At 37.2% G+C, this 23,934-nt stretch overlaps 1 protein-coding gene across 10 annotated transcripts in view; it reads right to left on the reverse strand.

Annotated features, from left to right (window-relative positions):
• The window catches only part of ERC1 (ELKS/RAB6-interacting/CAST family member 1), a 304,797-nt gene that overhangs the window by 144,104 nt on the left and 136,759 nt on the right, over positions 1 to 23,934 (reverse strand). For 8 of the 10 annotated variants that reach the window (XM_074826142.1, XM_074826138.1, XM_074826141.1 and 5 more), the window contains one exon: positions 18,807 to 18,818. The exons of the other annotated variants lie outside the window; for them this stretch is intronic. In XM_074826142.1, the coding sequence (XP_074682243.1) occupies positions 18,807 to 18,818 (12 nt within the window). The remainder of the gene's footprint in view (positions 1 to 18,806; positions 18,819 to 23,934) is intronic. 10 annotated transcript variants of the gene reach the window in all.

Genomic DNA, 23,934 nt, shown 5'->3' on the forward strand with positions numbered 1-23,934 from the left:
TATGAAATTCTTGAATTTTCAGTGATGAGATATAGCTGAACACCATGAGGAATTAATTAAAATTATCACAATAAACAATAAAAACTTTCAAATTAGAAGATTTCACATTTTAGAACAATTTTAAAACAGAAGACAAATATAAATAATAGAAAAACAGTGGACCATCAAGCATTCCTGAGAAGTGGAAAGTTACTTTGTTACCTGTGAGTCCTTTGGAAGAGTTTTCCTCCCTAATAAGATTTATAGGCCTTATAAAGGGCCTTATTAAGGCTTTTATGAATTTAATTTTTTCTGTACTAATGTGAATATTTTTTACATTTCAATACTAATCTCATTATCTTTTACTGCAATGCACATCAGCATATATAGCTGTTAATTCTTTCCTCATACAAATTTCCATGCTACATGTTAATATAACATAAGCTATTATCTTCATATGATTATTTTTTCTGGCATAACGTTCTTCTTGTAAAATAAAAGGTCACAAAAGGTTAACTGAAAATATGCAGAAGTTATTTGAATTTTATAATTGTATTTTAATATATTTTCCTTCAGAGTTATGTACCTAACACACAACGGTGTTTTTATATATTACATATAAAATATATATATATTTATATATAAGTATATATTTACAACGCTTCTGAACCACCACAGAGGCTTACCGTCGATATAAAATGTATACAGACATACTATATTTCAACTAATGAATACACCCCCTAGGAAAAAATATACAGATCTTGTGCACAGCTATAGAAACAGCCTGTTTTATTCATCTAACTTAGGTATTCAGAAAATATTTCTATGTGTCAGTCAGCCATGTCAGAAAGATTGTTTAGCTCGAGCCTTCATTGATGTAGCATTACCACCACCCACAGGACAGTCCACTGTTGCTGCAGCTACTAATCCTGATGGACAGATGAACTTCATTTGTTTTAAAGCACACTTTGCTCCTCAACATAAGTTAAACTGATGCAATAGTCAACATTATTAAAAAAAATATGCAAAGAAAACTGTATGCATTGAAGTAATATTGTTTAGCTTAAAATTGCCACTGTGCCTTGTATTATGAAATATTAGACTCTACAATGTATAATATAGAATCATAAAGTATCTCAAGTTGGAAGTGACCCATAAGGATCATCGAGTCCCAATCCCTGCTCCTCTCAGAACTACCTAAAACTAAAGCATATGACATAAAAGTAAAAGCATATGCTAAAGCACAAAGAATTGTCCAGATACTCCTTGAACTCTGACAGGCTTGGTGCCGTGACCACTTCCATGGGGAACCTGTTCCAGTGAGCGACCACACTCTCAGTGAAGAACCTTTCCTAATGTCCAACCTGAACTTCCCCTGATGCAGTTTAATTCCATTTCCTCATGTCCTATCACTGGTCACCAGAGAGAGATCAGCACCTCCCCCTCCACTGCCCCCCTTGAGGAAGTTTATATCATTGCATAAGACCTCAAAGCACTTTGTAGTCCTAAGAGACACAGAAGAGCACATTTATTCACTTGTAGAATGAAATGGAGCAGCCATCTGAGAGACTATAATACTATAGCAATTTAGGTCAGAGCATGAAACACACTATAATGGGAAAAAATTCCGGAAGGAGATGCTGGAAGGCAGGAAACAATCAGCTAAGTTGTCCAGACCTTTATTAGCAGTCTTGTTCATTAATGATTAAATAGATGAGAAAACCAGGAAATTTTTACTGAAAAAAACCCAACAACATCAACAGAATGGGATGCTAGTGATCTGAGTTAGACTGATTTAAAACTTACAGGAAAGTGTCCATTACCTCCACCAGTTCCTTCACCACTTCTTTGTTTCTAAGGTCTGCTCCACCAAATGTTTTAGCTAGCCATAGCCTTAACTTAACTTACAAATTTAAAAGATCATAAACACAGTGACATAGCTGAGTTGTTGGGTTTTGGGGTGGTTTTTTTTTTGTAGTTTTGGTACACAAAGAAAAGCATTTAAAATCTGGGAAGTATAACAGAAGGAAGCCAAGGAGAAACTCTTCCCAAAAATCCTACTTTGTTTTGAAAATAAGAAAAAACCCTGTTCTGAAAGGTTTTGCTTTATCTTTTAGTTGCTCAAAACTCACTTCACTTTACCAGCGGTTGATCACCAAACCACGGTGAATAATGGCAGCATTTGGAAAGCCTAATTGCTTAACCTCAAGAAAGAAAGCGATGAAAGGAAGCTAAATAAGTGATGAAGGAAACAGGACTGACCACATCACACAGTCCCATCACCATAACTGGGTGTCTGATTGACAGTCAAAGGAAAGTTGCCAAAGGTTGAATAAAGTTCCCTATCTTATGCATTGAAAAATTAGGATCAGGGGAGTTACACATTGCTGAAGGGAATTTAGTATGGCTGGATTTACTTTTTTCAGAACAGTAAGTATTATCTGTGCCTCTTTCTTTGCTTTGTTGCCCTGTACCTAGCAATGCCAGCTTCTTAAGTAGCTTGTCACTATTTTTCAACATTATACTAAGGTCAAAAAACAGTGCTAAGTAAAATTACTAAGTAAAAGAAACAGTCATTTCATTATGCTTTTCAAACAGCTTGGTTTAATATTACTGCCTCTGCTGCACATTTCATCCAATCTAAAAGACTAATCAACATACTTCCAAATGAGTTTCTCTTGTTCGGATGCATGGCTGGCAAACTCCAGCACTCAGTTACCTCTTCTGCTTGTGAGTCTCTCCTCCTACAATTTCTCATCATTTTGTTACACTGTTCCTCGCTGTTCTGTGCCATTTATATGACAAGGTAACATATGCCAATGAAAATATTAACAGACCCTGAAAATTGAACTGGTCTGCTGTATGTGAGTCAAGAAGTCCCACAGTGGCTTTAAGAGATGGGGTGGGTGAACTTCATTTCCTGAAGCTAGGAAACTTTGATTTTTAAAAACAAAGTGTGTGTTCAGATCAGCACTGGAGGGGGCAAGGGATGAAGACTAGAAAGGTTATGGGAAACCAGCTTGCCCCAAATTTTAGAAACAGGAGCCTAACAGTGTCTGAATCAAGAGGTATGGAAGTCAAAGACTAGAAGCAGATCTCAACTCTACACTGGTCATTATCTTTCCTCAGAAAAGTTAAGAATTATCTGCATGGTATCAATGCACACTTCCTGATGCAGTCAGCACATCTTTCACTCTAGCTCAAACAATATTAAGATTTTTCTTTCAAAAACAGCTGATGGGAAGATATGGGAAAGGGAAGAACATGACATATGAATCTAGAAACTCAATATAATAAAAAAGATTAACCCACACTCTCTTATAATTTAGAAACACCTCCAAGAGAAACCCCATCACCTGACCCATTAGCAATACATAAAGTTTATAGTTTATTTCAAGTAATGAGATGGCACAAGTTATTAACACTACATGGCATATTTCATGGGAGGATATTAGCAAGTCCAAACCAGAAATTAAACTTAATTTCTTTAGGAGTAACTAAAGGCCTTCAAATTCAGGTCCAAACTTCTCTGAGGCCAAATGTGTCAACTGTCAAACACAACAAACTCTCACATTTGGCCATACAATGAGTAAGTGTACGTTAATACAATTTTTTTTAAGTTTTTCTCGTATTAATCTGATTCAGTCTAGCAGAAGACCAAGAAATATAACCAAAACCACACACACTAAATCTGAATGCTACAGGTGCTTCCTCTGTAAAATGTTATTTCTCAGCCATCAGTAAGAAACACACATTTATGGAAACAATTTTTCTCATGATAGAATTAAATGATACGGCATCAACAGTCAGTGAATTTAGAGAAAGGTACATAATAAATACATTAACAGAAAGAGAAATCTAACTAAGGATGAGAAGCACATGTCTCAAATGCATGTTCTAAGCACTATCAAACTAATCTATTTCAGGGAAAATAGACGTATTTTTTTGTTCAATCTCTTGATCAAACAAACCCAGAATAAACTAGGCTGTTCTCCAGTCATGAAGCAGTAGCCCAATTACACACAAACAATGGTGAAGTCAAACGCTGTTGTCTTATTATTCTCAAAAAAAATTGGAAGAAAAAGGTGCCTTAACGAACAGGATAAAATTGAGGGATTAACAGCAGAGATTAACAGAAGTGTCTTTGTTTTAGTGCAACAAACCCATATCAAATTAAACAAAACAAAGTTTCGCTTTCAGAGAGGGCCAGATACAACATACTAAAACAAATACACTCTAAAAACTTCAGGTAAACATCTATAGCACCTCATGTTTTCATGGATCTATAATTCCAGTTTTGTAGATATAATCCACTACACTTATTTACACCACTAATGTGCAGGTAAAAAACCCCTAATTAAACTAATGTGTAGCTTCCCAACTATTTATATTCTCAGCATCTATTTACTAGGAAGCAAGTTTTGTGATGTAAATAATGAATACATTAGCATAATTTCATAACTGATGTCAAATTCAAAATCAGGCTTCAGAGATTAAATATCAAATAATTATATGTCAAGTTCTATAATTATTTTTGAAAGCTGACAGCAATGGAACTAGAAAAGAAACTTTTAACCTTAAAACCTTTCAACCTTTAGTTTTTATTGAAGCTAAGAGCATTAAAAATACAAACTCAAGGTGAACTCTGAAATAAATCTGTAAGATAATGATATGGGTGTTCCTTTGTTAAGAAAAATACTAATGCTTTAAGGACCTTAATAAAAGCATTCAGTAGTTCAACAAATAAGTTTGTTCTGTTGTATTTTTTCTTCTGCTTTTGTTAATTGAGCAAACAGATGCAAAGCCAAAAATGACATTTATAAAATGGCTGATTAGGCTTCAATGTGGATTCCTTCTCCCTGCAACATGCTGCGTTAGTTGAATTTGGCCCTAACAGTGTGGGAAGAAGTCCCAAAGGTGCTGTTCTTTTTACCTTTAACTTCAGTGCGCAAGCCAACTGCCCTGTGAACAGATCACACACAGCCAGTCACTCTCTGCTCAAGAGACCTGCACCATTTGGCTGAAAAAAGTATTTTCTAAACAGCAATAAAATCTTCCTTATGAATGGCATTTTATTGAGGTTTCAGAGGGTATTTTTGTGATCTAAGATCACACATGTCTCTCTTTACTGCAGTCCCACTAGCCAGAAAACAAATCACAATATAGCAGTTGTTTTCTTTCATACGGGTATGTGATCTTTTCATTCCTTCTAGAATAATACCTGGTACAACCAATAATTAAAATTAAAATCGAATGTAAAAATCAGCCATTGAAACAAAACCGAAAATTAAATATAGTGTAAGGAGAACAAAATTTTCAAAGCAAAATATTTAAGAACTACACCAGATCAGCTTATGTTTGCCTTACAGCATATATTGAACAAGCTATCAAGAGAGAAAAGTCCTCCTCTAAAAATCTGCAGAAATTTGGGATGAGTTGAATATTATCCTGTCATTTTGAAACAGTATATGTTAAAGAATCAAGGTATGCTTTCAAGCTGACAGCCACTGAAAATCCAGTCTTCAGCAAAAGGTATTAAATCGAGCAGTTGTCAAGGACAAAAACAAAAGCCCAGAGAATGTACCAACTCAGTGGAAGAGGATTTCCGATATAAAAGAAAAACATGTGTGAGAACATTCAGAGTCTTGCTCTAAGAAAAGGATGTGAGGACAGTGACGCTAGCAGGACCATTCTGAAAAAACATAAACCAGCCCATTTCAGGGCTAAAAGCCTGACGATTTTATATTGACGAGACATGCAAATAATGATCTTACATAATTTAGCCTAACTCCTTAAAAACAAAATTGTTTTCAAGAAGACCCTTCAAACAGATTCTCTCTATAGATTTGAATAGAAAAGTGTTTACCCTGTTAGTTATAAAGAAGCTGTACCAAATCTGATCCAACATTGGCCATTCCCAGAGACTATACTGGGAAAAGTATGCCAAAAGATGGGGTTGATTGAAAAGCAATGTTATCATGCGCATCAAACTGTACCTTGCTGCAGTGTCTTCATTAACATGAGAATCTGAGATGAGAAGAATACAGCTCTATTTTGGTATCCACTGGGTGAGACCAATTTCTGGTAATGAATGCAGACCACAATGTCTCTCAGAATGGCGTGTTTGGCATATTTCTTTTGGGTGCTTAGCAAACAGTTTTATTAAGAGGTGTCTCCTCTTGTGAAATACATTCTGTAGCACTCGCTTTAACAGTTCACATCAGGTTAATATGAAGAGTGCCTACTGAGATGATTTGTTACAGACTTTTGATTGCCTGGAAAATGGGGGACAGCAGCATTATTTGTAATAAATACACCACATACAGGGCTCAACAGCCTATCTGAATAGTGCAGATGGCTTAGTTCCTCCTTCTCTGATATAGCTGTAACACCATCTTCTCGGTTTGTCAGCTACAGGACTCCAGAATACAGCTCGGAATGCTTTGCAAGTTGAGCAAATGCCACGGGGTTTCTGCAGAACTCAGTGAGTGTTGCAAGCAACATTTATTAGAATCTCTTCATCAGAGGTTTCTGTAATAGCCTTGGTAATGTGCTTGGACAAGGTTACTGGCTTACGCATTTGAGGAGGGATTTCTACCATTTCACAGTAAGTGGATCTGCTACAGAACTGGTAAGTACGTCCATGAGTGTTATGAATAAATACATCATTTTTCAATATATTCCCAAGGAGCAAAGAAAAAAAAAAAATAATCCGGTGACAAGATGTCCCATGTTTCAGTCATCTGAAATATACTCTCACCGATATCCTCAGTGATCACAATGCTTGTTAATTAAAGTATCTCTAGTTTGGAGTATCTACTGAGGAAGATAAATTCTTTATCTAGACAATTATAGTACTCCAGTGAACTACCTTTTATGTGGTGACCTCCAGACAAATGAGACAAAATTAAGATTTTAATTGAGCAGATCCCTTTACCAGGGCAACTGCCTTCGCATAGCCTGTCACGGAGATATTTTCTGCCTCCCTTCAATGAATTAATCTTGCAAGAAATTGGAGAACACTCATAATCATTAGGAAAGATCAACAAATAACAGCCCTTGCTGTCAAGAAAAATATTCCTAATAGGAATCTCATATATTTTCTATAAATTTTATACAAAGTCATACATTGCAGGTTGAGACATATAAGCAGTGTTGAAAATCTATAATAAAGAATTACTGGGGCTATGGTCAAAACAGGATCCAGAAAGACAAGAGGAGAGTTCCAGTCCCTTTCTACTTTGAAATAAAATGTCTCTACCTACAATTCAAAAGGCATCCTCCACTATGCCAAGATGCAGAAGAAAACACACTCCTTCCTCCTGGAATTCTCAAGAAATCAACAGAAATTCCTTTCAAGGTTTTGGTGGATTTTTTGTTGTTGACTGCTTTCTGCTTGTGCAGATAGGCGCGAGGAAGAATGTTGCAGTGTACAGACCCTTTAAACTAATTAAAAAAAATAAAAAGCCATGTTGTTTTAATCAGTTTCTCTTAGCTCAAGATTAGATTTTTTTTTTGCAGATATTTGCAAATTAATAAGATGTCCATTAAAAAAAAATAAGATAAAAAGATAAAAATGGACCTGGGGTGATTACATTCTGTAACAGAAGAGTACTAGCAACTTGTATGTGCTCCTGAAACTGTTTCAGTCCCTCTGAAGGAGAGAAGACAACCAAGCTGATCTGTCAAGAATGTACCTCTGACGTGCTCTTCCACGGTAAACTGCAGCTTACCTGAGCTGCCCTTCCAGGTCTTCATGCACAACCCACTCTTCCTGAATCTTGAGAGAAATAGTATCTTTAAAAATAAAATCTTTAAAGTTCTTCTTTCACAAGGAAAGAAATTAACATAGAGCCACATGCGCTAGCAAAACATCCAACTTATCCAGGAATAAAGCCTTAAGCTTTGGAGAAATAAGCACAAGATGCACTACTGAGATCAGCAAATGGCATGAATTGCGGTGTTTTTATAGGTTATGCAGCACTGATACGCAAGGCTCCTTCTGGATCTCCCTAAATAAGAGCACAAGAACATCAAGAAACCTCTGCTGGTGGTGCTAAGTTTCAGTTTTAGAGGCACTGAGGAAATCCTTGGTTCTTATCAGGGTGCACGAGGAGACTGAGGGATGGCAGCAGTCTGGTTTGGATGGGATCTGAACTGCAGCTACTATAAGGCAAATTTTTTTTGCCTCAGAAGGTGTTTATTCTGAGGAGAATAAAACTTGATAGTGAGAATGGTTCTGAGTTTGGGGATCTGCTGTTTTTTATAGACATAGGAAGGAAGAAGTAAGGGTGGGAAAGTTAAGCAAAACAAACAATCCTCAAACATAATTTTGGAGAAAAATTAGAGTAAGTTGGGAATAGCATGTACTTACCCCTTCTATTTAACATTAATAAACACAGTAATGCTTTAAAATGATCTTCCAAATGTTTGGCTTTTGTTCACACTATAAGGCTTTTGCCCAAGTTACAGTAACGTTTGAAGCTTTAAGCATTTAAAAATACAAAGCCGACTCCTTCAGCTACATTTCAGTTGTCATTTGTTCACGTGATCCCACGTGATCAAAAAGAACGTGGAAATATGTGGTCAAAGGAAACAAACTGTCAAAAACTGTGTGCCATGCCCCATCTCTCTGAGCAAAGACATCTGCATGTTCCATATTAAAATGTGAAAACTGTGCTGAAAGCAAGAGATACGAGAAAGGGAAAAGGCATGTCGTAAACTAAGGAGTAAAAAACATTTATTTGCATCCCACTGATAACCTTTATATAACGCCACTGCACGGTCTCTACAAAAACCATGCCTATTACTTATAATGTAGTGAAACAGTCCCCTCAATTGGGAGACACGATAATGAAACATTTCTTTTAAGAAGAAATAACACGAAATGCTGCAGTTATTGCATAAGTGTTGTACTCCAAATGTACCAGAAAAATCAGGTTTTTTCACATTCCAAGTTAGTAGTCACTTTTGCAGTATAAAGTGTCATTTTGCAGTAACCTAATAAAGTATTTACTAGTAACTTCATTTAATGTTCTCTCCCAGGCTTTTTCACACAGGATGGCCTAAAAGTAAATCATGAAAAAGAAAAAAAGATTTTCTCTGCAAGGTGCAAGAGAACAGGGAGCAAGCAAGCAATGCTAAAAGAAAAGACACTGTATATTGATTAATGGGGTATCAAACCTTTAAAATACGTTGACATGTCAAATACTGAAAAAGTGTTCAGTCATATCCTTTATATACATTGCTAGAAGGAGTTGGTAATTAAAAAAAAAAATCTCTTTCTAACCTGTTGATTCAGGTCTCTATGTGACATATTGCTAACATATTCTGCTGCTATTATCCATGTAAAGTGAAAAATTACACACTGAAAAGTGAAGTGGTTTCAAGTTAACAACATTAATGCTGTTATTTATCTGGTATGATTACCTGAGGAATTCAGGCACATCCAGCAAAACTAAGAACACCACTAGCTGAAAATTCAAAAATTAAATAGAATACATTTTTTTTTTTTAAACATTGCAGACTAAAAGAACTAAGTGAGCATATAATGCAGATTATTCCAGAGTTAAGGCAGGCCTAGATAAAGAAACAAACAACACTGAACACAGTACTAGTAAAAGTGAAAATGTATGACAGGAGGTGCCCCCAAAAGAATACATTTTCCAAGATACAGCATCCCCACTGAGGCCTGCATGGCTAAGATTCTTTACCTTTACATATACTTTTAGGCTGAAGTTGCATTACATCACCTCTCTTTTAGTTCCCAGCATGTGGGACTTCATGAAACATGGCATGAACAACCCAAGACATTAAAAACGCAAGGGGAAGTTTGCAGACAATCTGAGTTTTGCTGGCATTCAGAACGGAAACAATCTGGTCAGTGCTACTAGTGCCAGTGGGACTGATAAAGCTAAAAGTTGGACTGATGCTGAAAGCTAAGGAAGATAACATATGCTTTTCAGAGCTCCCATCTGCTGAGCTACAGTAAATCCACAGCTTTGAGAAGTCACAAGTTTACATGCTAGGAGGGAGCAGAGCAACACAGGGGAGTATGAACTAGTAGGAAAGCAGCCTCAATTTTCTGTTTGATTGGCACCTTTTGTGATCTTTTGCCAAGACTGGCACTGAGCACGCTGGCTTGGCAACTGACAGTTGTTGTCAGTTGTAATTTCTAGGACCAAATGAGGCTCTTCTGGTCTATCTACAGAGAGTATTTTGCAACTCAAATTTCTCATTCTTTCTCACTTGTGATTCGTAAAAAAGAAGAGCGGTTACTTGTAATGACCAAGTTCATTTCGGAATGCTTGAAAGAAGGATGCTGGAACTGAATCACTCCAATCCCACTGTTACTCCAAAATCACCATCGTGCTTGGTCCCAATTTCTATCAAATCTGTTCAGTATTGTAAACAGATACATAATAATGTTTCATGTAAAAAGCACTTTACTTCAAACCGAGTATGCTGAGTCACTAAAGGAACAGGTGACACTTTACCCCTTAAAGCTGAGTTAGTCATGAACAGAAAGTGACAACTGGAAATACTTTGTTCTCCAAGGAAGTGAAAAACATTTCCTTTAATTAAGAAGAACAGTCTATCTGCTGGATAAGAAGGAAATGAAGTAAGTTTCTGAGAGCATGATTAAATCTGTCTGAATTACCTGGGGTAATTCAAGAAGACGACTGGCTAGAAAAGCTGACATATTCCAGCATGAAATGGGCCCGCTATTGTTCGCAGATGAAGAACATGTTATGTAGAAAGAGGGAATACTTGACTACACCACCTTGTCAGAACAATAAAATGGAAGACAGCCATAGAAGAGAAAGGAAAAGGGGGAAAAAAAGAGTTTAACAATTTAATCTTAGCATAAGAATGTTAAGCATGTTTTTATCTTGCAATACGTGTAATAGCCTACTTGGAATTTTATGAATAAGCGATGTTATTTTCATTTTACAGTAATGTGATTAAGAGTGATTTCAAATTAATTGAGGGATAGCAATAGAAGTGTGCATTGAATCTACAAACTATACGACTGTAATAAATAACTATGCTTATTGTACTGGGTCTGGCTGAGCCAGAATTGGTTTTCCCCTGTAGCAGCCCCCATGGTGCTGTGTTTTATGCTGGGAGCTGGCAGGGTGTTGATAGCACACTGGTGTTGTGGCTACTGCTGAGTAGTGCTTACACAGCACCAAGGCTCTTTCTGACATTTCCCCCCCACAGTGGGACGGGGTGGGCAAGATCTTGGGAGGGGACACAACCAGGACAGCTGACCCGAACTGACCAAAGGGATATTCCAGACCATATGACGCCTGCTCAGTATAAAGCTGGGAGAAAGGAGGAAGGGGGTGGGGTCACCCTTGGTCCTCCGAGGCAACCACTACACGTATCGGAGCCCTGCTTCCTGAGAAGGCCCGACATCACCTGTTCATGGGAGGAAGAGAATAAATCTGTTTTCTTTTTGCTTCCGCGCGCGGACCTTTGCTTCGCTTTGCTTATATTAAAACTGCTGTTGTTTTACCCACAAGGGTTGGGTTTTTTTTTCCTATCTTATTTTCTTTCCCCTCTTTGCCCCGTTGAGAAAAAAGGGGGAAGAGGAGGGGAAGTGATAGAGCGACTTGGTGGCTACCTGGCATTTAGCCAAGGTCAAACCACCGCTTATCTAGCATATTTTTCATCCAAAAGATGAGGACATATTTGCATACAAGATGCACAGGCCAGCTAGGAAAACTGGTTTCACAGAAATTGGGATAAAAAATATTAGTGATCAGTGGCAATAAGAAATGCTTTCAACTGATGAGTAAGGTACTGAAAGGTACATCTGAAACAGAAGGGTTCCCAATGCCCTCACATGAGGCAGTGAAGTCACCTTGCGTGCAGGTCAAAAATGAAACTTAATCTTTACAAGTAACACAAGAACAAAAGATAGAATTTCAATTTAGTCACAGGAGCAGACTAAACACACAAGGAGTAACTTCCTAGCCAGCTGAAAATCTCACAGCAGAAAAATGCTCTCAACAAGGCAGCTGAGAAGATGTGGTGTCAAGTATGCTCCATTTTCCACAACCTCAGCAAAGGAAGAATGTGACAAAAAGGTATGTGAATACTGCGAATGAAAATCAGTTCTTTCAACCTGAATGACAAGGTGTAACAGCATACCTGGTAACTACAGATGCAAACTAGTAAATGCCCACGCTGCCAGATCTAAGGTCACTGTCCCAGTCTAAGCTCTCAGCCAGCAAGAGAAGCTTACAGAGAGCATATAAAAAACATGAGAAACAGAGATAATTTCCAATTTTATCTTCTCTGATTATATTAACAGCAGTAAGGTTTGAGAGTATCTGTTTAGGGGACAGAAGTAGGAGGAGCTACATTAGAAATCTTGAAAGGATAACTCTGGGTAAATTGTTATTTATGAAAGGACAAAGCTATTAATACCACACTGACACATATCATGGTGATGCAGAGCTCGCAGTGATGCAGTTTGTTCTAGAATACAGATTAACATACCATAGTAAGTGAGAATCAGGGAGTAATTTTGTTTGGAGGGATCTCTGAAGGTCACCTGGTTCAATTCACTGCTCAAAACAAGACAAATTACAGCAGATTGCTCACAGCTTTGTTCAGATAAGTTTTGAATATTTCCAGTGATGATGACTCCTCAGCCTCTTTGGGCACCTGTTTCAGTATCTGACTCCATCACTGTGAATTTTTTCTGCTGATTATCTCACTGGAACTTAGATTGGAATGTGCTGTAATTTGTGTCTGTTGTCTCTCAACCTTTTACTGAACACCTCTTTGAAGAGTCTGGCTCTGTCTTCTCTGGACCTTCCCATCAGATAGCTGAAAGACCACAGTATAATCTCCCATGAGGGTCCTCTTCCTAGGCTTGAACATACCCCATTCTTTCCTCCAGTTCTCTCCAGATGACCTGCTAGCTGTGCTTCTGCTAATACAGCCCAGTATGCATTTGGCTTTCTTCAGAGTAGTGTGACACTGTTGACTCAAGTTCAACTTGTCCCCAGCCACCCCTTGGTCCTTCTTTATGAACCAGCCTTCTAACCAGTTGGCCCTCAGCTGGTACAGATAGAGGGGCCATTTAGCCTCAGGTGAGAGTTTTGCACTTGCCTTTATTGAACTTGATGAGGTTTCTGCCAGTTCACTTCTCCAGCCTGTCAAGGTCACCCTAAATAGAAGCCCTGTCCTCTAGTATATACTCCCCATAACCACTCTCCTCAGTTTGTTATCAGCCATGAAAGTTTTGAAGGGGTATTGTGTCTCATCATCTGCATATTTAAAAAGACATTAAATAGTACTGATTTCCCTCTGAGCCAGTCATCTCATCACTAAAGGCAACCAGGTTAGTCAGGAATGATTTGCCCTTGTAAATCTGTACTGGCTATTCCCTATTTGTCCTTCAGGTGCGTGGACACAGCCTTCAGGAGGATCGGCTCCAAAAACTCCCCAGATCATAAAGTTATACTGATTGGCATGCAATTCCTTGGATCCTCCTTCTTGTCCTTCTTGAGGATTGGTGTGATGTTTGCCAGTCATGAGGAACTTTTCCTGACAGCCACGAGCTTTTGAGGATGAGTCCTTGCTATGACATCAGCTAGGTCTCTCAGCAACCTTTTATGTATCTGATCTGATTCCATCAACCTGCGTATTTCTAATTTGCTTAAATGGTCTGTAACTTGGTCTTCCACTTCTGTGGGTAATGCCTCACTTCCACAGACTCTGCCACTGTGCTCAGGGATCTGAAAGGAGTCCTTATCAGTAAAAAAGGAGGAAAAGAAGCTACTGAAATCCTCACTCTTTTCAGCGACCTTTTAAAAAGGTCTCCTGTTCAACTGAGTTCTCTGTAACTATCATACTATTGGTGAGTCCAGGGTCTGTTAAAGCTTTTGGTACTATCAGTTATGGAAATGTTTGCACCAAGGCTATTTTACCATAGCCACATAAATTCACTGTCTGTCCATATACTCATCTGGATTTTAGAGTTTTAATAGAAATAAAAATCTAGCCATTTGGGGGGATAAATTTTTGCACAGAAGTTAGCCATTAAAGAAGAAAAATAACCTTCAGGTTTTAATCCTTTGACTAAATGTGATGTGCAACATATGGGTTAGTCAAAATGTTTAATGTTGCATAAAGTTGGAATGATAATTTCAGTTAATCTTCTGAAGATGACATTGATGTTTCAAATAGTATGGTAAAAAGCCATCTTTTTTGTTGTATCTGAAAAAAGCAAATTATGAAGGATTCCTCTAATCTCTTAGAACATTTGACTCAAAGCTCTTCAAAATTCACAGCATACTGTTGACATACAAACATCCTCCCTAGTGCCACATCCAGTCATGTGTCTTTCTAATGCTACCTCAGTTTGAATCCCCACAGGAAAGCTGCACACTTTGTGAATACATGTACTGAAAACAGAGCAATAACACAAAAAGAAAAACAACTCATCAGTGTTTCGTAAAACTAAATTAATTTCAGCAGGTAATAGGAAAGAAATCAGATCATGCGAGACTGCAGAAAAGTGAGAATTCTGAGATGATGTACAGCTGTGAATAATTTTGCTTTGTTAAAATGCAATGAAAAGAGGCAAGAAAAGAGGACCTTTGACAGAAAAGCTATAGATTCCACTTCAAATGGAGGAAAAAAGCTCTGATAATCACTATACCTAAAGCAAATTCGAAAGACTATGCCAGTTACCTGTTTTAAGGAAAACCACAGTTCTATTATGTGCCATACTTATCACCACGCAACCTTCACAGCCAATAAGCCCAATGCCTTCATTTCTTCTTTTCTCCACTGCCATCTCTAAGATGCCTTACTTCTACTCACTCACAAGGAATAGACTACTCTTACAAGCAGAGTGCTTTTTAATGTACAGAATTCTATAAAACTGTTTTTGCTGTAAGTAGAATTAAAGCAAACACAGATTAAACAGAAAAGAACTATGACACGTTGTTATTTTTCAGAGATGACCAAGGAAATTTAAATGGAAACTCCTTTGAACACAATGTATCTGGCTCTGCTGAGCTAAAACTAACAATTGCTAACTCAACATGCTTGAAATTTTAATAATTTCCTGATGTAGTTAGTGACCAGCATGATGGCAGAATGAAGATGGGAGTCTTCTGAAGGTATGAAGCTAAAGAGCCAGCCACACTTCCACTGAAATTTCTCCTGACTGCCCAGGCACTTTCTCAGTGCTCAGATTCACAGCTTCCTGGAGATATAGTATATGACGCAGCGTATAAAGCTATTTCCATCACAATGAAAAACCCACAGGTACCACAGACTATATGCCTGTAACCAAGTACCCTGATTTTTTTTCCTTTTTTTACCATTATTGAATAGTATCCTGAGTCTCCTGTATTTGCTTAATTTTCTACGCAATATTATCTGTCATTTTCTTATAGAAGGATCATATTTTAAGTATTTCTTTGGTGGTTATATGTGTTCTGTTGAAAATAAATTTAAGACTCTGGAAAAAGGACTGAAATAATCCCCTCAGATTTAGTATTTTGTTTTTACTTTGATTTTATAAAGCTACACTTGAGTTGCTACACTGAAATTTAATTTTACATGGACACTCATAGCAGACTTTTATCTGGATTCATGCCACCAGCCTGCACTCATCTAATCACTAAGCCACTTTGCTGTGCGGAAATAAGGTTTACAGTATTTTTTTATTACTTCCTATTGCATCAAATTCTCTTTGGTATAGCAAAAAATCCGGAAAACTTCTTTCTCTTAAGATCTGGATTACTTGCTTCAAAAGATGACAGACAGTACAATTAACCATGTGATGTAAACAATTAGAAAATCTGACTGAAAGACATGCCTCCTGTGGGAGGCCTCCTGTCCTACTGTTCCAGCTATTTTTCCATTCCAGTTCTATGCTACAAAGATAAATTGTGCATGAATAGCATGTTGAATGTTACTCAGCAGAGAAGATGAAAAAAAAAAAAAAAGGCAGTTAAACTGTTTCTTACCCAATTTGAAGCTAGAAGTCTTGCTTTTGCTTTAGCAATATAGCTTATTCTTTCCTTAAGAAGTATGAAGTTGCTCACTATAGCACCTGATTTTGTCAGTCTTGTTACCTTTTTCCATCTCAACTTTTGTGACATGTATACATAAGAACTACTTAAAAGAAATGGAGCATATGACTTCATGGTATTGTTCTGTTTTTTTCAACTGCTGCAGGTAATGACACCAGAATAGTGTTATTTGGCTTGTTACTCTTGAACTCAGCATTGGATAGTTCTTTATATACAGCTGGCATCAACAGAGATGCTTAGCAAAAACTCCTTATGGAAAACCACCTTAATCCCCATGCCTTCCAAGACAATTTTATTTACTATGAATCAGTATGACATCCACTCTAGGCCCTTAAGACTTCTGAGCGGTAAATACATGTCATAACAGCAACAGTGATATGGATTACACTATTACGTTCTGATTCACTGAGTTTATCAACAGGAGAGATGATAAAAGCTTAACAGACAGATCGGAAAATTCAGAGGTTTTGCACTGATCACAGTAAGCAAAGCTGTTCTTGATGAGAAAAGTTATAGTTCCAGAGTATTTCTTCTTTTTTCTACAAGACAGACATACCTAACACATTATTTCACATACTCAGTTCTTTTCCAGGAAGACACATTTGCTTTGATGTCTGAAAAAAATAACTGCTTTCACCATTAAGAGAAAAATAAAGTTATGGCTCCCATAGTAGCTTCCAATGTAGAATGTAACTTCACAGAACAGCTATTTCTTCATGAGTTGCAGTTAACAGTAATTAGGCAAACATCGAAATGCACAGGAAAGAAAATGAGTGGTACTGCAACTCCTGTAATTTTCCCACTTGTCCTTGGGAGAATCTTTTCATTGTGTTTCTGGCCAGCAGGGATTTTGTAGTTCCAAGAGCAGTCATTCCACCTATTCCCTTACACTGTTGATTTAACAAATATGAAAACCTCAGCAACTACCCATCATAGAAATCAGTTTTAAAAAATTGAAAGAAAAATGAATAAAAAAAAAAAAAAATCAATAAAACCACTAAGAAAGTATGAGGACATAATGGACAACTTCTTTAACATCTTATCAGAAAACTCTTCAAAGATCCTAACACTTGGCCACCTCAAACCAGTCATACCTCCTCTAGCCAAATTTTACAATATGCTCTAAATGAGAGAAATAAAAGTTATGGTTACATTGTTTGGGGAAAGAAAAAATCAAGTCAGGTCTCAGAAAAAACACACCCAGATCACGCTCTAAAACCAGTTCCCCCTCTTGTTCATCACAAATTCCACCGTATAGGTTCAGGTTTTGATAAAAACCTATAGCCATATGGATTGAAGCAGAAGTATCTTTGACAGATGGATTCCATAACATTTAGGACTTCATTAGCCAGACAAAACACATCAAACTTCACTCACGGTGGCAACTAGCAAATATAAACTACCCAACAGAAGTCCTGCTCATGCAAGAAAAGACACTGTGTATTTCAGAGAAAAATGCTCACAGGGCAGAAAAGCTTCCTGGCAGTTCTGTTCTTTGGGATCTGAAGAAAAAGGGTCATTCAAGGACAGCCCTCCTCTCCCCAACAATTACAAGTATGCCAGTACAGAACACTGAATAGGGAAGGTATTGATAGACAACAACATGATTAACTTCCAATCTTTTTCCAGTTTGTGGGAGGAAGGAAAATACGTAACCAAGGCCACAAGCGCAATGTCTGTGCCAAGCCAAGGTCAGAACACCGACACAATTTAAAGGCGTCAGCAGCATCGCAACATCGTGGGATTCCACTCACCACTGCATTTTTCACAATGTTAATCAGGAATAGAAAAGTCAGATGTTGGTTCATAACTCAGAACTTTAGTCATTAAGTAGCGGTTTTCTGGGCAAAGACACTGCCTGAAACAATTATAATCATTCCTTCGTCACAAGTCACAGACGCTTTCTACCAAACAGACTTTATCAGGAAAGACTAGAATCCAAAATGGTTTTGGAGCCTTTCAAAGGCAGCTGGGGGTCATTAGATAATGTACTCTGACTTGTATTACGTAGGCCATAGATGTTTACTCCTTGCTACTCTACTGAAATCCCAAAATCTATGTTTAGCAATGGCTTTAAAATATCAAAATTAAAAATTGAGCCATGGTGAAAGACTTCAAAACATGTTGTCTCCTGGTAGGGTTTTTTCAGTAGTTTATCACTTTGTGCCTTCAACAAATTTATCCTCTTGCTAATTTTCTTATCTTTAACCCTCAGCCCTTGGTTCTTTCTGACAGCACAACACACTCAAACTGCACCAAAACTAGTTCTGCAACATCACTGCAAGGTTTCAGACACAGATGCAATGATAAAAATCCAACAATTAAAGTATGTATGACTAGTATTTTATATGAACTAGTTTTGCACTCAACAGCATGTATCAGAGAATATGGCTAATGTTCCATCTTTTTTTCTTCTTGAAGTAACAGATAAAATCAATAATACATAAACTGCCTTGCTTCAGCTTCCTGTTCCTGTAGTTTTTTTCCCTTGAAAAGCTTCATTGGTAAGTCTTCCCCCTTCTTCCCAGAGCACTACAACATTGATTTACAGTGGTTTGATATAAATTCTTTCCTTCAAGTACAAGTTTTTTCTAAATGTGCACCCTATCCAACCCATCCTCCTACACAGACTTAACCAAATCTCTGATCTTTTATTTTGCAGATCATGTAATTTGATGTGCAATCTTCTGTGGGATCTCAATTTTAGATGAATAGACAATAGTCTTATAAACACCCTTATTAAAAGTGAATACTGACCTTGAGGTGAGGCTGAAGGAACCAGCAAATCCAGGAAGGAGATGCGAAAGAAAAAGAGTTAGAGTTTGTGAAAACAGTGTCCAGAGATAAGGCAGTTCAAGAATACAGGACAAAACAAGCAGATCTAAATCAGGTAATGACACACAGACACACAATCCTTCACAAACACAGAGCTGCATGTTTTACAGACATATAATTTAAAAAAAGAAAAAAATGACCTTTACATTAGATTACACCATTTCACTTAGAGGCAACTTTCTGTAGAGAAAATAGTCTCCAATACATAACATTTCTTGGAAAAGGGAAATAAGCCAACTATAGAAAACTCTGGATTTACATCACATCTCTAGCAAGTATCCTTCTTCCAGAATTCTAACATTTTGAAAATGTGGAGTTTGGCTATCCGAGATGAACCCTAATGTGTTCCTTTATGCCATCTTTTGGGGGCTTATCTTCTCTCCATGAGCAAGACATGCATTTTTTTCACTTTTCCTGCAGATGACCCAAACTTGTCAAAAGGGAATAAATAGAAGGGAGAAAAACCCCAACTATGGAGTAAAGTCTTCAAGACTCGAAGACTTGTCAGAGCTAAAAGTTCACCTTTCTTAATTTTGACATTGAAATCACCCTTCCAAAGACAAACAAAAAAAGCATCTGCCTCTTCTTCCTGCAGTGTTACCATTTTAATTCTCCCATACAAGGTGCAATCTAAAAACAATAATGACCAAACAGGCATATTTTGGACAGTTCTCTCCAACATTGTTCCACAGCAGGATTGACCAAGACATAATGCTGGAGTTCCCTGTATAACATAAGGTTCATTATTGCTTTTTTTTCAAATATCTCCAATATCTTTTCATAGGCGTCTGCTGTCAATTTCACTGATAACAGCAAGGTAAGTCAACAAGGAGCCATAATACAGATATTTTTCATCTGACTTCAAACTTTATTCTTTTTCAATCAATGGAAGAGAGGAAAAGTAAATGTCCTTCTGTCCAAAGTGGCAATTTGGCTTCTACAATCTATGTTGTACTTCACCCATTGCAAAATTTCACTTTGGCAGGATATGGTCCGGAGAAAAATATTTCTATAGGATAGGCTAACTGCTATATGCTTTATTACTCTTGGTATACGAAACCATGTAAATGAAAATTGAAGTTCTTATTTCTGGCATCAATTTTACAACCAACAGTGCAGCATATTGAATTTGTACAAGCAACAGCTTCAGAGCGAGGTACTGCTGAGAAGTGTATTGTTGGTCTGTAACAGATAAACTAGTGTAAAGATACTTTTCTCTGTCTTTTAAACTAACATTCTTCAAACCAAGTTCTTCAAGGACAGCTGTGGTAAAGGCTTGCTATTTGGGGATTTTGGAAAAGAGGAGACTTGCAAAATGCCAAATACCATATCTCAGTGTGTGATCTTGAAGGAAGTTATAGTGTTGCAGCAAAAGCTTCGGTTAATTCATACAGAAAAGTGTATAACTAACAATTCTGACTGGAATCCAAGAGTGCATTCTCTAAAGCTGAGCTGCAGAGCTATGACTGGTCACACAAATTTAACAAAAGGGAACAAAAAAGTGAAAATAAAGACTTGATTAGGTATGGGAATAAATAAGGTAGGGGGAAAAAAAGCTTGACTTTTTTATGACTGTTACTCATTCTAGATTATGAAAATTTAAGGCTTCTCATTTTGTTTTTCAGGGACCCTTTGTAGTTCCTGGTTCTATTGTAATGATGTTGTGATACTGTTTCTTCAATTTAACGTGAAAAAAAGTACAAGCTAGAATTCAGAATAGCCCTGTAGAATCTGAACGAACCATACTGTTCTTCCAAATGTTATTACAGGTAGCATCTTTAGCTGGCATAAGATGAAGGCAAAACAGTACCTGCAATGCTATACTGAGGTCACTTGCAATTTTCTGTATGCTCCAGAAGTATTATTTAGCCAGCTACTCAGGATTTGAATGGAGAATAATTATTGTTACATCTTCATTTTGTTATGCAATATTCTTTCCTTCAAATAAAAATACATTTTGTGTAATTGCTAGCCCCTTTTTCCATGTTTTTTTATAGGGGGTCACAATATTTTTTAAAAATGTGGATTTTTAAAATAATCATAATATTTATCCAAACAAAAATGAGGAATATGTCTGAAAGCACATTAAAATTAGAAAAAAATTTGGATCTGTGTTATCACTCAAACTAAAACCAAGGCAGACACCTAAAATTGCCAGCTATTAGGAAGTGAATGGAGACCTGCTACAGCCTGGAGGTGAAGACTCAGGGCATGGGGCTACATCAGTGAAATTGAGCAGAGGAGCATAGCAAGCATCTGCCCCAGGAAGCAGCCCCAAGCAAGCAGGATCAAATACATACCAAGACATGCTCATTACAGAGCAAAATAATAATTTTTAGTTTGCACTATTTCCCTTCAAGCAAGAACACACACTTGCAGCATTCCTTACAAGATCCAGCAGCAGCGTTTCTGCCCAGCCCCATTAACTGTGTACTCTGACACAACAGTCACACAGGGAGACAATACAATTGTAACACCGAATGGTGGAGAAATTAATTTTCTTTTAAAATGCCATAAAGATATAGCCAACTTAAATCGGATTGATGGGTAGAGATCAAAAAAGTTGGTGACATATGAACACTTTAGTATTTTAATTAAGAAATACATATATTTAAAAAGCTGTTGATTATTCCAGCTATCATTTTTTCCACATGCTTCTATATTATAGGGAGTGGAATGAGTCTGCCACATTAGTCTCAGATGTACTTAGGCAGAAGTTTATGTAACGATTTCTAGTCAACCTTTGAATTCCACTTGTTTGACAGTGAGTGATTGTGTATATTTACTACTTTGTCATTCCTTCAAAGCAGTCTGACAGGGAATAATATGCACTTGATCTTACTTGTGTCAGTCAAAGCAGAAAGGCTATTTATGTTTACCACTTTTGACACCTTTTCTTGGTAAAAAGAATGATGGCTAGTCTTTTCCTTTCTTTTTAGTTGATATTTAGAGGGATGGGGAAGAGATGGAGAGAGAGAAGGTTTGTGTGTGCATCCATGCGCACATGCATGCAGAGATCTAAGAGCACAAATATGACCACAGGTGGCCATGGTCGCTATTTCACTGGCTTACTGACAGTAAGATTTTCCTTGTGTTCCTACTCTACTCTAAGACAATGTAAGGATCTGACACTTTCATTTTAACTGTATTGGTTGTATAAAAGAGGAGTTTTGGTGTTTTTCTGGGGGGATGTCTGTTTTTTTTAATCCTTGTGTACTAGTTTGTGAGTATGGATACCCTCATATCGCTCAACAGTGTTTACTGAAACAAAGCTACAAAACAGCTTTTGAAGAGATGTAGTCAAGGCAGATAAAAATGAAACACTGATATGCAAACTAGGCTCATTATTTAGATGATGTTGTTTCTCCTCTGGTTTTACAATTATTTTAATTATATCATAGCTCTTACACTCTACTGATCCAGCAGTTGGATTAGGAGATACTTGCTAAATAAAACCCATCATTGCTACAATGCAGGCAGAGTATAAATAAATCATCAGATGACAACTCCTATACTCATTACAGATAATAGACAGGTATGAGTGGGAATGCTTGATAATCACCTTGATTTAATGATAAAAACAAACAGGACTTTAATGCGACAGGAAATTTGGCAGTAAAAGAAGCCTTCGAAAAAGTTGACAATCAGTGCTTCTCATTACTCGTAAGTATTTCTCCAGTGTAGGGTCCTTCTTGGAGGATCCAAGATCGGATCCTTACTCTTGGATTAGTAGACAAACCAAGCTTTCAGCCCACTGCTCAGTTTAACAAAGGAGGTGGTCTGTACTCAGTTCCATAGAGATGAATCACTCTGTTTAATAGCATCAGTCCTGCCTGCTTGAACATGGAAATAATACTAGGGCAAATACCCAGGCTTAGGTTGTTCAATGATGGGATAACACAGCAAGCTCATTCAGCCAAAGCCTGCACCAGCTCTGACCCCTCACCATGTCAAGGGCTGGACTAATTGGAGTTCTTTGACCTTGTTTTTTACAACAGCTGTTTCTGCAATATCACAAAGTTTCAGTTTCTCCCAAAACAGAGGAAAAGGGAGAGAATGGGAAATAAAGGAGAGCTATATAAAGACCAAATGGAAAAAGGATATCCCATTATATGAAAAAGGTGAGGACGGATTGAGGAGTCACCGTAAAATCACTGTGATGGCTTTTTTACCTGGTGCTCTCTACAGATGGATTTGCAATTACTGGCAGTGTCTCTCTCTTTTTTTTCTTAGATGTAGGTTTAAAAAGTGATTAGTGAGTTTGAGTGTTGATTTTAAGGCACTTTAACAAAGGTTGACTTCCAGAGGGCAGAAACTTGGCCTCTGAAAATCGACATATTTTCAAATGTCTGAAGTTATAAATACCTGTGAGTAAAGGTGCCTGCATCTTATATACTTATCTGTTAAGAGCAGTTATGTTGATACAAAATGCATTATTTTTTCCTCTGTAAAACTTCATGTGGGACTTCAGGTGTAATGTTCATTTTGTATGAAGATAAAGCAAGACTGAGAAGAAAGAAATGATTTCTTCATTTCCTAGCTTGGAAATGATGAAAATCTTAATATTCAATAGATCTGTGTGCTCAAAGGTGGAACTGGACTAAATACAGGCCTGACCACTTCTTTCCATTACAAAACCTTGTTCTCAGTTGCTTGTCAAATATTAACAAATTGTGCGGAAATTTTCCAGGACAGGTGTCAGCCTCACGCAGGATTTTTTGGGGACAATTTCAGCTACGTCCTTCACACACCAAAGGCAGCATTCTTGTGGAAAGAATTTGTTCATATGGTTAAAGACTGTATCACTTGACTGTGATACACAGGCTCACATAAGAGGTGAATTAAAATTAAACAGAAATCTTCATTTTGTAATGTCCTAAATTTTGAGTGATTAACCTTAGAATCTTAATATTCACTTAAGCTGTGGATTTTTGAAGGAAGTGGATGAGAAACACAACAACAAATTCTGCCTTGTAATAATACCATGCAACCATGAGATAAATATATTTGGTTTGCTTTTATGATTTATGGTACCAAAATGGATTAACGT

This window comes from Strix aluco, chromosome 5 (genome assembly GCF_031877795.1).
Source record: "Strix aluco isolate bStrAlu1 chromosome 5, bStrAlu1.hap1, whole genome shotgun sequence".
NCBI classification, from domain to species: domain Eukaryota; kingdom Metazoa; phylum Chordata; class Aves; order Strigiformes; family Strigidae; genus Strix; species Strix aluco.